Genomic DNA, 14,241 nt, shown 5'->3' with positions numbered 1-14,241 from the left:
ATGGATTAGTTCTTTTATGCTTTTCTTGTGTTAATTTTTATATTTGCTGTGTGCATTTTTCCACCCCTGTGTTGAAGCTCCATTTTGAGGGAACTTATGCTGATACATATAACCTAAAAGAGCTCAGGAAGAGACGTACTTTACTAAGAATCAGGGTAACCAATGCAGTTGAAGCACTGACTGAACTTTTTGGCAAGGTTCCCATTGAAGTGATTATATGCTTTTGTATTGTCACTTAGCAGCAGGAAATCCTATCTGCCTCTGCTGAGACTCAACTAAATTACAGAAAAGGATGGAATAAATTTTGCTTTTTAGTGTAGATGATTGTATACAGCTAAGTAGAGTTGGATTCTGAACCTTAACCTGGGTAATGTGCTAGACAAAGCACTTTGTCAACCGAGACAAAGAACAGGAAATTTTAGCTGGCCAAGCTTTGTCTTATGTCATTAAATTTTTCTGCATTTTATGGTCTAAAAATTGACATTATATGCAGGGCTCTGCCTCATGGAAATCAATCACTTCTGTAACAAAATAAAAGAAAAATCTGTATTAAGCCATTTAGGCTTTTTTGACCTAGAAAAACATTCAGAAAACAGATCATAATTTGCTGCTCTTGGTGATCTTGTTCCTGGAATAATTAAATCAAAATTTGACTACTGTTAAATCCAGGTAACTTTTTACTCCACAAACAAAAGCCAGTTCTGAATGTTAATCCACTTTGACTGAACTCCTTGGCTTTTAAATGTTACTATGAAGACCAGTAGTTTAAAGGGAAGGTCAATGGGGAAGTGTTTCAAAATACTAAATTATTAAAAACTGAAGAAATTTTTTGTAATAGAAGAGACAAACTTGCAGAAATCTGAGCATAGTTATGCTTTTTGTGTTTGAGGATCTTGAAATTGATAAAGCGTGAGAGAGCTAAGAAAGTGGTTTAGAGAAGGGTTCATAAAAAGGCTTAGATTACTGCTACCTGCTGAGGTGTAAAATGTTCTAATACAGCATATTTGGGGTTTGTTTAAGTACCACTTATAAGTATGTACCTTTCTGTTTGTTCATACTGTATAATGTAGACATGATCTTTTGGTGACTATGACTGTTAGTTTGCTTCTGTAAAAGAAATCATGGAAGGCTTCATCAGATAGGAAGGTTTCCACCCATGTCCTCTGAACACTGCTTGAGCAGATTTCTGCTTAACTGCAAACTTGCTAATGTTCAGACACATACAATGTGCAGACCACGGTGGGATATAGAATAGCTGGTAGTCTTCATGTATTAAATTTCTTGATTTTTCAAACGTTTTGTCTGATACTCTACACTTCTCCCTTTTTTTCTTCATCCAGGAGCCTGAACAGATTTGACCAGGGCAGTATTTTGCAAATTACTACCCATTTTCATTATAGGTCAGAGATCATTGGCAACTGATGACTTACCACTTGCTGTGAAACTTTGATGCTTCTGGCTTTTTGGTTTTCAGGGGAAGTCACCACAGTTGGCCTGCAGTATGGTCTAGCAACATTAACAAATGACTGCTACTAAGTTACTTGCTCTGTCATTTGCCATGTTGTGAGAGTAGAGCCCAGAGGCCCTGCTGGTGGAGCCACAGGAAAAGAAGATATTGCTTAGGAAGCTGAACAAAGAAAATAAAGTAGATTTCTAGAATAGTGTACATAAACAGTGAGTGTGATGGTGGCTATGTTTATCATCTGCAATATGGCACTTCTCTTTTTGGATATTTAATATTTTTTTCCTTTTATTTTCTAGTCACTGTGTTCCACTTGAGTTCTGTAGTTCAGTTAGATAATAAAATGTTTAGGATTGGCAAGATAATTCTAAAAACATTTTGTTTTCCTTTGTGAGCAGAAAATGTGCGTTCAGGTGCTTGGTTAAAGAAGCTTGTGCTTATTTAGAAGCCATAAATAAAGAAAAAAGCTGTGTGTTTTTGTGCTGCATTATGGATTGTCCTTACTATATGACCATTTTTCCATACAAACTTAGTACAAAAGCTGTGATGTCATTGTTTTATGTATGCTTTGTTTTAGATATTTTCATGTTTCCTTTTTCTTCTCCCTTTCATCAGACATTTGCTGACCAGGTATTTGGTATCTTCAGCTGGACAATTCCCATTGCTGTAGCCTTTTCTTGTTTTGGTGGACTTAATGCTTCAATTCTAGCATCATCAAGGTAGCGCATTGCTTTCTGTTTGATAAATATCCATAAGTAATTTTACATACTACTGTTACGCTCATTTATTATGAGAATGGCAAAAATACTTCCGTAACTGAACCTAGAATGAATAATCACAATAAAAACCTAAATAAACTCTGTGTGTGTGTACATGCACCCTGAACACTGCCTTACTTCCCCAAAGTGTTCCTAGCTGTATGCAGAGTACAATTACAGATCAAATGAATGTTGTGTGTATGGTGAGTCCTCAGGCCCTCTGATTATTTGGATTGAGCTATCTTCCATTTTACTTGATAAAATAGTTCTAGCAAGTTCTTGTTTTCAAATGCATGTACTTGAAACTTACTGACTTTTTAAAATCAGTATAATTAAGGTTTTTTCCAAGTAAAAAGTTTTACAAGTTGCTACTGCTATTAAGCTGCAGTCCAAAAGCTTAGGATAGTATAGAAGTATATACAGTACAGAAGCTTTCCTCTGAGCACTGATTAGGGATGTGAACAGTGAAAGTTTTAAATGGATTTACTCAGGCATTTGAAGATCTTTCCTATCCATTGAATGTATGTGCAGTGCCTCTGAGAACAGATATGGACATGGTCTGGTGAAGTAGTCTATATAGAACAAGTTGCAGCTGATAATAAAATGATGTGTCTGTGTGTTCTTTTGAGTATGTGGTCCAGTGACCTTTTTAGACACCTGGTTGGCAACTCTTCCGGTTGGCATTGAAAACTATTCTGCTACACGAGCTAGAATGTTTTCAGTGCTAGCTTTTAGAATATTCTGAAACAATAGAAATTTATTTCCATTACTGTAGATGTTTTCTATTATACCTGTAGGATTGTTTTTTTCAAAAATGGCCATTAACGGCATGTTTCTAATAGCTTATATAGCTTTTAATGGTTGTTGTACAGTACATCTTTACAAGAAGGGTTGAATCCATGTTCCCGTTTAAAGGATGGAAATTGTGGTGTAAAATAAAGTGTGTTTAAAAAAAAACCAAAAACCAAAAAGTGGTGTAAATACTTATTTTGACTGGCATTTTTCTTTGATTTTCTGTAATACATTCTGTCTCACCTATGGCCTCAACATCTGTTTTCTGACTTTTTTTTTTTTTTTCCCCCAGGCTGTTTTTTGTAGGATCTCGAGAAGGTCACCTTCCTGACCTGTTGTCTATGATCCATATAAAGAGGTTCACACCTGTGCCAGCACTGCTTTTCAATGTAAGTTATTACTGCTTTTCAGCTGTTCAGATGTGACTATATGTATTAAAAAATCACATGAGAGAACTTCAGATTTACCGTCATCGAGGTGGTTTCTGAGAGAGTTACTCTTTGAGGCATAAAATTATGCCAAGACACCAAGGATATAAGGTGTAACTTTAAGGCAAAAAGCAGCAAACCCAGTAAGTTTCAAACTTCTATTGTTCATCTCACTCTTCTTCTTTTCTGACAGTGTGCTATGACCCTTATTTACCTGGCTGTGGAAGATGTCTTCAAGCTTATTAATTATTTCAGTTTCAGTTACTGGTTTTTTGTTGGTCTGTCTATTGCTGGGCAATTATATCTACGTTGGAAGGAACCAGATCGACCCAGGCCCCTTAAGGTAATATTTACTTATTGCAGAAGTGTTTAAAATCCTTGTCTTCCACGTAATGTAAAAGTGCTGCCTAAAATCTGGACCATAAAGCTATGTCTAAAGATCACTAGTTGTTAAGGACATAAAACATGGCTTCCATTTTATATTGTACCATTAAATCTATCTTGTCTGCTAGATAAGAGTAGGTGATTGCTGTAATAATACACTCTTTTATTGTACGTTAGCTCAATCAGTGTCTCTCCTCTCCATCAGCTGGAGAATGTCTCAATAAGCTACACAGTAGTTAGCCTTTTCTCTTGGATTAGAAATCTCTAATTAGGAATGCTTAAGTTAATTAATTCTGTCAGTATGGATCACATTCAGCTCTGATGTTGTTTCAGTGCAGTATCTGATTGTTTTATCATGTTCTCATACTTTAAATCGATAACTCTACACAAAAAACCACATTGTTTCCTGAGTTATACTGGATTTATGCTACTGTACAGTTCTTTCAACGCAGCAGAGTTACCATACTTGATTACTTTTGTAGTTTTTAGCAGCCGTTCTATTCAAGAATTATTCTGCAATTTGTTTATGGTTCTAAATAGTCAGATGTAGAAGAGGAAGAGCAGGTAATTTCACAAAGTGGGGTTGAGAGGGCCAAGTCTGTAACTCACCAGAATGTTTGTAACTGTAGACAACAAATATTTCAATAACATTCTGTTCTGATTTTCTGTCTCCAGCTGAGTGTGGCTTTCCCAATAATATTCTGCATATGCACAGTATTTCTGGTGGTAGTGCCACTCTATAGTGACACTATAAATTCCTTGATTGGAATTGCCATTGCTTTATCTGGAATTCCAGTCTTTTTCTTGGGAGTCTATTTGCCTGCATCAAGGAGACCTCGGTTTATCAACAAAATTTTAGGTAAGTTTCTTTGTAGATGGAGGTGCTGTTAGGAAAATTGAGTAAGTGAATCTCGGTTGATGAAAAGGGCTGTGGTCAGCCGTCCCCAGGCAGCAGTACAGTACCCACAGAGCCACTTGCACCCCCTAGCAGGATGAGGGAGAGAATAGGAAGAACAAAGGTGAGAAGAGTTGTTGGTCAAGATAAAGACAGTTTAATAAGTAAAGGAGAGAGGGGGGGAAAAACCTGCTGCTGCAAAGGCCATCAGTGACCACTTCCCACAAGCACACCACTGTGCAGCCAGTGTCTCCAAGCAGCAGCCACCTTTGAAGACACGCTCCCACATGCATTTCTTCCTCTACCTGTTTTTATTATATGGCATGAAATACCCCTTTGCCTAGTCTGGGTCAGGTGTTCTGGCCATGTCCTGTCCGAACTTTCTGCCCATCCCCATCCTGCTGATTGCAGGGACCAGGGACGGCAGAGTGGGAGGTGAAAAAAAAAAAACAAACAAAACTGCAACCCTGATACTGTGCAAACACTGTAGCCAAAACATCAGTGTGTTACCAACACTGTTTGAGCTGCAAACCCAGAACGCAGCACCAGATGGACTGCTGTGGAGATAACTGCATCCCAGCCAGACCCATTAAAGAAGTGTACTGGTTTTATATGTGTGTTTACACCCAGGTTTTTTTTACTGTGTATTTAAAAGACCATCCACTTCCTACAGGCTTTGTCTTGTAGTTCTTATACATTTTATACATTTTTATGTGTTTCTTCTCAATGAGGCATATGAAAAGTCTTTTTCATAAGCAAGGTTGATGACTGTAAAAGGACTGGACATTCTTGGTAATGCAAGCTAACTGTCTGTCGATTCAGTCATTTGAAGATACGTAGCTTTTATGTCAGTCACAGATGGAATTTTTCCTTCTGTTGAATTGCTGCAGTTAAATTATAAATTTTTCTCCAGCAGTTGTCATTGTTACTATGTGAGAAAACCACGTAGTTTGTTTATAGCATAAAGTTTAAGGTTTATGGTGTAATCTTAGAATGCTACAGGATGTGGTACTGCAGTAGCTAGTGAATATGTAAATACTCAGTAACCTGTTCATTTTCCTGTGCGCTGTTTGTCTTAATTTTTTTTATTCTGCCAATTTTACATTCTTAATTATAGAGAAAAAATATTTTACTTCAGTTACTTGGCAGGGTGCCTAAGAAGAAAACCACCTTAGGCTATCAAAAGAACAGTTCTAAACATCTGTTTAAAAAAAATGAGTGGAAGACACTTTTTGTATTAGTTTTTATTGTTTGCTTCTCCTTAAGAGAAGTTAGGCAACATTCTTGATAACTAACTTTCATTAGTGAGATACATGTTGTGTGATTAAGAGTTGAGATAAATGGCTGTTCTTCTGATTTATCTTCCAATTTCCTATGCAGGTGCAGTCACACGAAACATGCAGCTGCTCTGTTACTGTGTTTTAACGGAGATGGACACAGATGAAGAAAAGAAGTTAGAAACCAAATCCAACTAAAATTTCAAAGCCATTACAAGAAACAGGAGGGAGGATAAAGCAATTACGACAACATAAGGGAAGAGATGGAACTGGAAAAAATGGGAAAACTGTTTCCAGTGGTCTTTCAGAAACACTGAAAATGTACTTACTTGCTGTTGGATTCCCACATAGATAGTGTCCTTGTGTCACCCTCCTAAACTGTGGCATATTTTCAGGGCATTTTCCTTGGATAATGATTACCTATTCATTTCAGGCCCCACGTGCTATGCGTCAATACTGTTCCTTCTTCAGAATTGGTATTAAAATGGTAAGAGCTAATGGATCAAACTAGATTTCTGCAGAACCAGGTGGTGAAGTAATGCATTTTTACGTTAGACTGAAAACCACACTGACTCAAAAGACCAAAAGTCATTTCCAGCTTAATTCTGATGGATGTTTGCATGAAATGATTTGCTGTGCTATCAGAGGACAACTGGTCACAACAAACTACCTAATTTGTCATTATTAGCAGAAAAATTAATAAAGTTGTGCTACATTATTTAAAGACTGAGCCAACCTTTCTCTCTTGAAAGTATTTTATTCTATACACTGTGTGGAAATGGGGTATCTGACTGTGGCAAGGATTTAATCAAAGCAGCACCCTGGCACTAAAGATTTGGTTAATATATGATGATGATTCTTTCCTGGTAGCTTGTTAGTACTTGGTCAACTCCTGATAGGCTTTATGAAACTTCCAGGATTAAAATGTTCAGTTTGAAGCTTGTAGGCATTTGTTTCTGAACTGTTTCAGGGGACACACATTAGCAGTGTTACCTCAGCAGTCAGAAAACTTCCTTTCTAGATTTCAGTGCTGTCCACTAGAAAATGACCATCCAAAACCTCACAGAACAAACCACCTTTTTTCTTCTATAGCAGAAGTTCTGTGGCAGCAACTATATCTTGAAAGCTAAGTAGCAGGGAGAGAAAATAGGAAAACAGCAATAGAAAGTATTGCAATAAAGACTGATGCTAATTAGCAGTAGTTGTAATTTCAAAGCTGTAAGCCTAACATCAGGACACTTTGATACTGAGCCTTGGTGCTGCAAAAGGTAACATGAAGCCAGACCGTTTGGCTAACGAAGTGAGATACATTTCAAAAACATACCTCAAATTTTTATCTTCATTCAGGGTGTTTATCTCAGTTGACCTGAGTTTCTCCTTGTGTGGTTCTTTGTGCATTTAAATTGAATCAGATCTTGCAGTCACAAGGTGTTGGCTGAAGCAATGCACGCTGCACCACATTTGCATCAGCCACCTGAATAATATGGAGAATATTTGGATTCTTGCACCGACTCCCTGACCATGGTTATCTTAAAAAAAAAAAAAGCTACAGATAATGGCAAATGGTAGCCAATTGTGAAGACTAACAAAATGGAGTCTCGGGCTACCTTTATGAAGCAGCATGTGGATTTAAGATAGTTAAAATCTAGCTAGGGAATATTGCACGTAGTTGGCAGGTAAACATGTAGGGTCTTTTCTGTATTTAATGAAAACTAGCATTTAGTTATTATAATACAGCTTTTTAATCTAGCATATGATCAGAAGGAATTCGGTGTCCAAGTTGAGACCTCTGTCCAGTGGGCAAGCATAGCTTTTAACTGGGTAGGGTTGTGGCATAGGTCAACAGCCCTATAACCCTTCTGTGAAACAAAGGAAAAAAATATTTTGCCTCCAGTGCCTTGGCACCACCAGCCAGAACTGACTGACATAAAGTCACTACTGCAACCTACAGCTCATGAAATATGCTCATCTAATATTGTATTAGTTTGGTTTTTGGTTGGGGTTTTTTTGGTTTTTTTTTTTTTTTTTTTTTGTTACAGACTCAAGTAGGAGTGTTGAAATACTTTGTGTGTCCAAACAGGTAAGATTAAGCTGTTTTAAAGATGCATGAATGCAAGTTAAAATGCTGACATGGCTTCACCTGAACCAACTCCTATGATCTTTAAATGAGTAGAGAAAACTTAGTCAAAAATTCTTTATTTACAAATTAAATGCACATACATTGTTCTACTCCAATAGTAAAATTGTTGGGGAGAGATCCCACAATAAAATGGACAGGAACAAGGCATTTCATATGCTCAAACAATTCTAAAGAAAGTAACTTGAAACAAATTACTTGAAAGTAACTTAGGAACAAATACAGTAGAAAGCACTAGGACAGAGTCCCTTTTTCCAGGACTTCCACCTGCCATCACAGCAGACATGCTGATGATCTTGTGGAACCTGACACGTAAGTCAGGACCAAAGGGCTGCTGCCAACAGTACCTCCATACAGAATAGTCCAGGTACAAGTGCTTGGGCATGCAGCACTGGGGCGGGGGGGGGGCGGGAAATCCTTCAGAACTTCAGCATCACAGAACAGGCAGAAAAATCTTTTAAAGCATGTATTATCTTTTGCTTAGAACAAAAAAAATTGTGTTGTCAAGTGGCCATATTAACACCCATCTGTTTAATACCTACCAGCTGAAGTTGGCAGCTCAGATAGTAAAAGCTTTTAGCATTTACTGGAATCCCAGTCTCATATCTAATGCTCAAGCCCAGTCAGTAAGCATTATGGTGAACCATGCTAGTCACCAACTTAGAAAGCCAGACAGGCAAAAAATTTAGCTTAAAGCTCATCCATGTAAAGATTAGTTTCCTACTGTCCCAATGCGCATAGCTTTTACTGGAAAGGGGTTTTCCAGGATTGTTTTGTGGTTTGGTGGTTTTTGGTGTTTAGGGTTGGGTTTTTTTGTTCAACATGCTTAAGAACAGCCATCAGCAGCTGTCTGGATTTTCAGTTCTACTGCAACAGTAGAATTTCTTCTTTGTTATGCATTTCATCTTCAAGAAAAGGGCTGTTAGTCAGAATCCAGATCCTGGATGTCATCATATCCAAATTCCTGTAGAACCTCCTGTCGATATTTGTTCCATGTTCTTCTCCTGTAACATTGGTCCTCATCACTGAAGCTCTCTTCAGACTCTGAAGAAAGAGCATCAACACTTGTAGATTATCTCTTCTTTTTAAACTATTAATCAGACTATTTTAAGATTCTTGAGTAACTAACAAGCACAAAGTCTGAACAATGTCTGTATTAGGTGAGGTTTGGAATTAAATACCTGGTTGGGGAGTTAAAAAAGCTGAGGCAGGGTTCCACAAGAATGTGGAACCAAGTCATCTATCATTCTAAAAGCAAGCAATCCTTTGCAACTGCAGCAACCTGGAGTTCTTAATTCTGACTTTGCAGAAACACTAAGATAGGTCCTTTGTAGTGCCAAGAAAGATGATCCTTCTCAAAACAAATTTAACCAGTTATACGAGCAGAATACTACCCCAGCAGTGCTCCGTTAGTTGCTTTTTTAGAGATAGTATGTAAAAAGGATGGGATTTATATGCACAGCATGAAAGCAAACAGTGTTTACGACAGGCATACCTTTTTCTCCATCACCATCTTCCTCAGGTAAGAATTCATCTTCATCAGGATAATCATTACGCCAGTTATTTTCATCATTTTCATCATCTTCGTCTTCATACACTTCCCCTGGAACATGCTCATCGTCTACCTGCATGTCAACACACAACATACCATTCACTATAAATACAGACACGCGGCATTAACCAGTTTTTCATCCACCTATGCAATACTATACAGATCATAAAGAGCCCAGAGATACTTATCTACTGCACACATAAGTAATTCTGCAGTTGCAACGAAGCACGCTGCAGAAAAATTTGTCAGTATATTCGCCATAACATAGCAATCTGCTTAACTGATTTTTCATGTAAAGTCATGCATTTACATGTTCCACTTCACCATTTAAATGCTAAAGTTAATGTCTAAATTAATCCTACTCACTTCAGCAGTAATGTAATAGATCAACAAAAAGAAAAGAGTAGCTTCAGGTTCCCGATAGGCGAATCTATTGATCACAGTATCTATATGATAAAAGACTAAAGCTTACATTTAACATCTTAACTCCACAGTCACTGAAAGACAACTCTAATCTTAATAAGAAATATTTTTTTGTAATAAAGTCCTCAAACACTGAAAAAGTTGTCCCCTCCCCTTGTTTGTTTTTTCACTCAACCATCTTTAAAACTACATTTTAATCGCTGCCTCCTAATCACAAATGAGACATGAATTACTTAAGTAATGAACATTTGCATTCAGAATTGATTTTGCAATTTGAAGCCAGACAAATTCTTTTGAGTACCTGAGCACTATCCCTTCACTTTTCATTGTTACACCATCATTTGCTTGAATCAACAGTAACCTGCAGGAACAGGTTCTGGCAGTTACAAAAAGCCCAACACAAAAGTCACTGACCGTATGTGTAGTGTCTCAAAGCATCTTTCTTGGCATGGCAACTTTTAATGATAGGACTTTAAGCATGTTTATTTGTGACCTTGCTATTTAAGGAAGGCCTGTTTTCCCACATCCTTACCAGTTCATAGTCTTCTCTATAGGGCTGTACAGAAAGAATATTTTGGATCCAACCAGGGGCTGATGTTTCCGTGCAGTAGATGTCATAAACATACTCATCTTCTTTCTCGTGGTGTTCTTTTTTACGATCTTCAGAAACATTTAAGCGCTCACGGATCATCTCTACTGCATTGCAAAGAATCACATCTGGATCAGTCTTCTGAGAAAAAATAAAAAAAAATATGCATATTTCCACTGAAGCCGTATACACAAAGTCTTATGTTACAGCCAACAGTTTTTGTAAACAGTAGCCAACAGCTAGTTACGGATGACATTCTGAAATCTTAAACCAAAACACTTTCCTACTAGAATGCTGATATTTAGAACATTAGCAATCTAGAACAGAGACGCCAAATAATTTTCCAGTTACTGTAGTACTATTCATACATACTTTGTTTCATATAATAGGAGAAAACTTCTGGGACAAGTTCATTAGAAGGTACTGGAGGGGATATGACTAATCCCATAGAACTGTTCATCTGTTTCAGATGACATGTTGGTTGAAAAAACAAGTTTTTTAGACAGCTAGTGCTTTGCAGAGCAGTACACTTGCAGCACTGCAGGAAAGATGTGCATACAGCAGCACAGATACTATGCAAGCAGACTGCAGTACACGAAGTGTGCAATGAAAATGGCGCAGATTAACAGGAAAAGGCAGACAGGCCTTACAAATAGGCTTTTCATATCCTCGCTTAAACATTAACACAGAAGAAATTTTTTCATAGTTTCTCCTTCCTAATAAATTACTTGCAATGTGACCTTTACTTGAAAGGTCTACACAGGCAGATTTTTGTTGCCAGTTTTTCTCTGCTAGCGCTTTTCAGACTTACCTTGTCCAATCCACAGTGGTGTCTCCTGAACTACTTAAGTAATTCTGAGGAACAGCTACAGACCAGCCTTTCATTCATGTCTAAATACGTATAGAATGAAAAAGAAAGCTTACTTCTTTCAACCCTTACTGTTAGCTCTAAAAAAGTTGAAAATTCTGATGCTACCTCAGTTTCATTTTTGGTTTTCTAATCAGCAGCGTGATAGGCAACAATTAACTAACGGATCTCAAATGCCTGTTTGAACTACTTGCTTAAAAGAAACCAAGAGCTCGTACTAAAGTCTGATGGCAAAGCCCTGAAATAACCTGTAAGAAACACTGAAGGATGACAGCAGGCTGGGCTCTTGCTCATCCAGGTATATTTTTTAACGCTAAGCAAGTTTTCCTCAGAGCTGTTATGGGCTGCGTAAGTAAAGCATTCACATGTACTTGCATGCACAGAAGGAACTACTAAAGAAAGTGTACACAGCCCTCTAACCTTCTTTTCCATACGGTTATGAGTTTCTAATACAAAACCTTCTTAACACTGTATACAGGGCAACCCTACACAGAAGGCAGAACTTCTGCATACTTAAAACCACGCTAGCTATCAGACAAATACTCCTCCAACTGAAAACATACCTAACTCATAATACCAATGAAAACAGGATATAGGGGCTTAAGCAGCCTATCAAACACCTAGAGTTCTGATAAAAACAAAACATACAATGAAACCTTATATTGGAATTATAAGGAGGCTCAGAAGTCTTGCGCTTGAGTGAATCTTGCCTACAAGTGACATTCCGAGGCATCTGGGTAGATGAGAAGACACTGAATTAAATTTTTTGTTTTCTAGGTAGCAAGAAGTTAATATAAAAAAAAAGTCTCAAGAGATCCACCTGACAGATGAACGTGAGAATTTATACATCAGAACAGGGTACGGGCCGGGACGGGGGGGCAGGGAAAGGTGGTACAAGCCCTTCCTGTAGCAGTCAGCTCCACACAGCTGTCTGTCTCAATGTTAGCCCTTCAAGATCCCCATGAAAGTTACTCCCTGTACAGTATTCTGACTTGCAAATATTCAGTTAAAGTTCCTGTTAAACAGTGGAATACTTACAATGCACAAAAACCTTCCACAGCAGTCAGTCTGCCCACATGTACCAGTCAACAGTGATACCAAAGCACTTCAAGCATACCTAAGTTCGTTTGCTGACCTGTGGGTTTGCAGCAGTTACACTGGACTCTCCTACCACCTCCTCCTCTTGTACAATATCAAACAACTGGAATTTTCCACAGCAGTCCAAACTCTTATCAACAGCACTGTTCTCCTCCTGTGAAGCTTCTTCTGTCGCTTCAGAGTCTGATCTGTCACCATCAATTGATGTCTCGCCATTTATGACAGGTGCAACTGTTTCAGTACAGTTAGGTCGATTGCTGGATATTACACGATAACGGTTTTCCTTCCTTTTTGCTTGCTTGGAAGAACGGAGGTCCTGAATGATTCGCTGAGTGCTTCCTAAAGAAGGTCGCAGACTTTGAGCTTTGTTTCGAGTGATTGCTTCTTGAATGTATTTCTGAACTGGTTCATTCTGGGTAGAGGAACAAAATTGAAGAAGAATATAATTATGTCATCAACACAGTAAGTCATACTACTTCCTTGAAGTGACTAATAACTACTACTATAGGTGTTTCCTATTTGAGGACTGCAGTACCAATGTTCCTAACATTAAAGTAATTTTTACTACTGCTTTAAGCAACACAACTATCAACATTCTCTCGACAAGGGGGGGGGGGGGGGGGGAAAGTGTAAGGTGTTTGTAAATTGTAAGACTTTCAGTTTGATTTTCAAAGAATATGCTTTGTGGTACAGAATAACCCTCCAAACACATACCTTTGGAAGACTGCAATAATCCTAAATTTAAGGCATAATACCCCTTACAGTCTCTGTAAAGACCAGTTCCCAAGACACCTGTTTTATTTGATATAAAAGGCTGTACAGTGGAAGCCTTATAGGGCTGAGATGTAGCACCTCAAACAGCAGAAATTCAGGCTTTATTTGTCGACTGTTCTGCAGGCAGTAGGTGGAGAACAATCTGTACAGACAAGTCAGTGCTGGACACTGCTCGTCACGGTGGTCGCTCTGTGCTACCTTGCTCCAAGTGCCGGTGTGCTGCTGCAGCAGGGGAGGGAGTGCCGCTTGCCCCTGGCCACCAGGACAGGCCGGCTGCCAGATGCTGCTGTCCGGGCTACCAGCCAGAGCTGCGCAGCCACGAGGGATGCCGAAAAAACCGGCGTAGAGCTGCACTGCCAACCCAGAGAGCGCGTGCTGCTTTCAAACGCCCCTTCAGCTGTATAAAGAACTGACCCGGCAGGATCCAACCGCCGCGGCCCGCCTGACCGACACCAGCCCCGGCCCGCAGCTGCCCGCCTGACCGGCTCCGGCCTGACCGGTTCCGGACCCGGCCCGCACCGGCCTGCACCGGCCTACACCGGCCCCTGCCCGCAGCGGCCCAGCACCTTAGAGGACACGGTCGCCACCAGCTTGAAGAGGCTCCTCTCCACCGGCTGGGCACCGCCTCGCTCCGTGCGCAGCCGTTTGCAGGCGAGCAGCAGCGCCTCGGCCGGCTCCGTCCCGCCGCGCTTCCGCTTGACGCGCAGCACCGCCGCCCGCTCCATGGCGCCGCGCGGAGCGGAGGGAAGGGGCGGGCGCGGCCCCGCCCCCCCGCGCGGTGCATGCCGGGCAGGCGGCGGGGCG

General features: G+C 39.5%; 2 protein-coding genes across 8 annotated transcripts in view; one reads left to right on the top strand and one right to left on the bottom strand.

The window, feature by feature from the left end:
- SLC7A6 (solute carrier family 7 member 6) overlaps positions 1-6,714 on the top strand; it is a 30,039-nt gene extending 23,325 nt beyond the window's left edge. For all 6 annotated transcript variants that reach the window (XM_040615095.1, XM_040615089.1, XM_040615093.1 and 3 more), the window contains 5 exons: positions 2,078-2,181; positions 3,305-3,401; positions 3,634-3,783; positions 4,500-4,683; positions 6,100-6,714. In XM_040615095.1, coding sequence (XP_040471029.1) covers positions 2,078-2,181; positions 3,305-3,401; positions 3,634-3,783; positions 4,500-4,683; positions 6,100-6,194 — 630 coding nt within the window. In that variant the 3' untranslated portion in view covers positions 6,195-6,714. The remainder of the gene's footprint in view (positions 1-2,077; positions 2,182-3,304; positions 3,402-3,633; positions 3,784-4,499; positions 4,684-6,099) is intronic.
- Positions 6,715-8,176: 1,462 nt separating this feature from the next.
- On the bottom strand, positions 8,177-14,193 carry SLC7A6OS (solute carrier family 7 member 6 opposite strand). 2 transcript variants are annotated; one of them, XM_040615097.1, is made up of 5 exons: positions 14,004-14,193; positions 12,701-13,075; positions 10,641-10,838; positions 9,629-9,758; positions 8,177-9,177 (listed from the first exon to the last, which is right to left on the bottom strand). In XM_040615097.1, exons 1-5 carry the CDS (start codon positions 14,160-14,162, stop codon positions 9,056-9,058), a joined length of 984 nt encoding a protein of 327 aa, XP_040471031.1. In that variant the 5' UTR covers positions 14,163-14,193; the 3' UTR covers positions 8,177-9,055. The 2 variants fall into 2 exon arrangements, with proteins under 2 accessions (XP_040471031.1, XP_040471032.1); XM_040615098.1 differs by having other exon boundaries at positions 10,641-10,835.
- Positions 14,194-14,241: the final 48 nt, after the last annotated feature.

The sequence above is a fragment of the Falco naumanni genome, chromosome 15 (assembly GCF_017639655.2).
Source record: "Falco naumanni isolate bFalNau1 chromosome 15, bFalNau1.pat, whole genome shotgun sequence".
Taxonomy (NCBI): Eukaryota; Metazoa; Chordata; class Aves; order Falconiformes; family Falconidae; genus Falco; species Falco naumanni.
The sequence above is the reverse complement of the archived record's forward strand: the minus strand, read 5'-3'. Positions and strand labels throughout refer to the sequence as shown.

Coding starts and splice junctions, on each gene's coding strand:
- SLC7A6OS (XM_040615097.1), bottom strand. CDS start 14,162: ATGGAGCGGGCGGCGGTGCTGCGCGTCAAGCGGAAGCGCGGCGGGACG. Junction 13,076..14,003: donor TGGCGACCGTGTCCTCTAAG/GTGCTGGGCCGC, acceptor TCCTCTACCCAG/AATGAACCAGTTCAGAAATA. Junction 9,178..9,628: donor AGATGGTGATGGAGAAAAAG/GTATGCCTGTCG, acceptor CTCTTTCTTCAG/AGTCTGAAGAGAGCTTCAGT.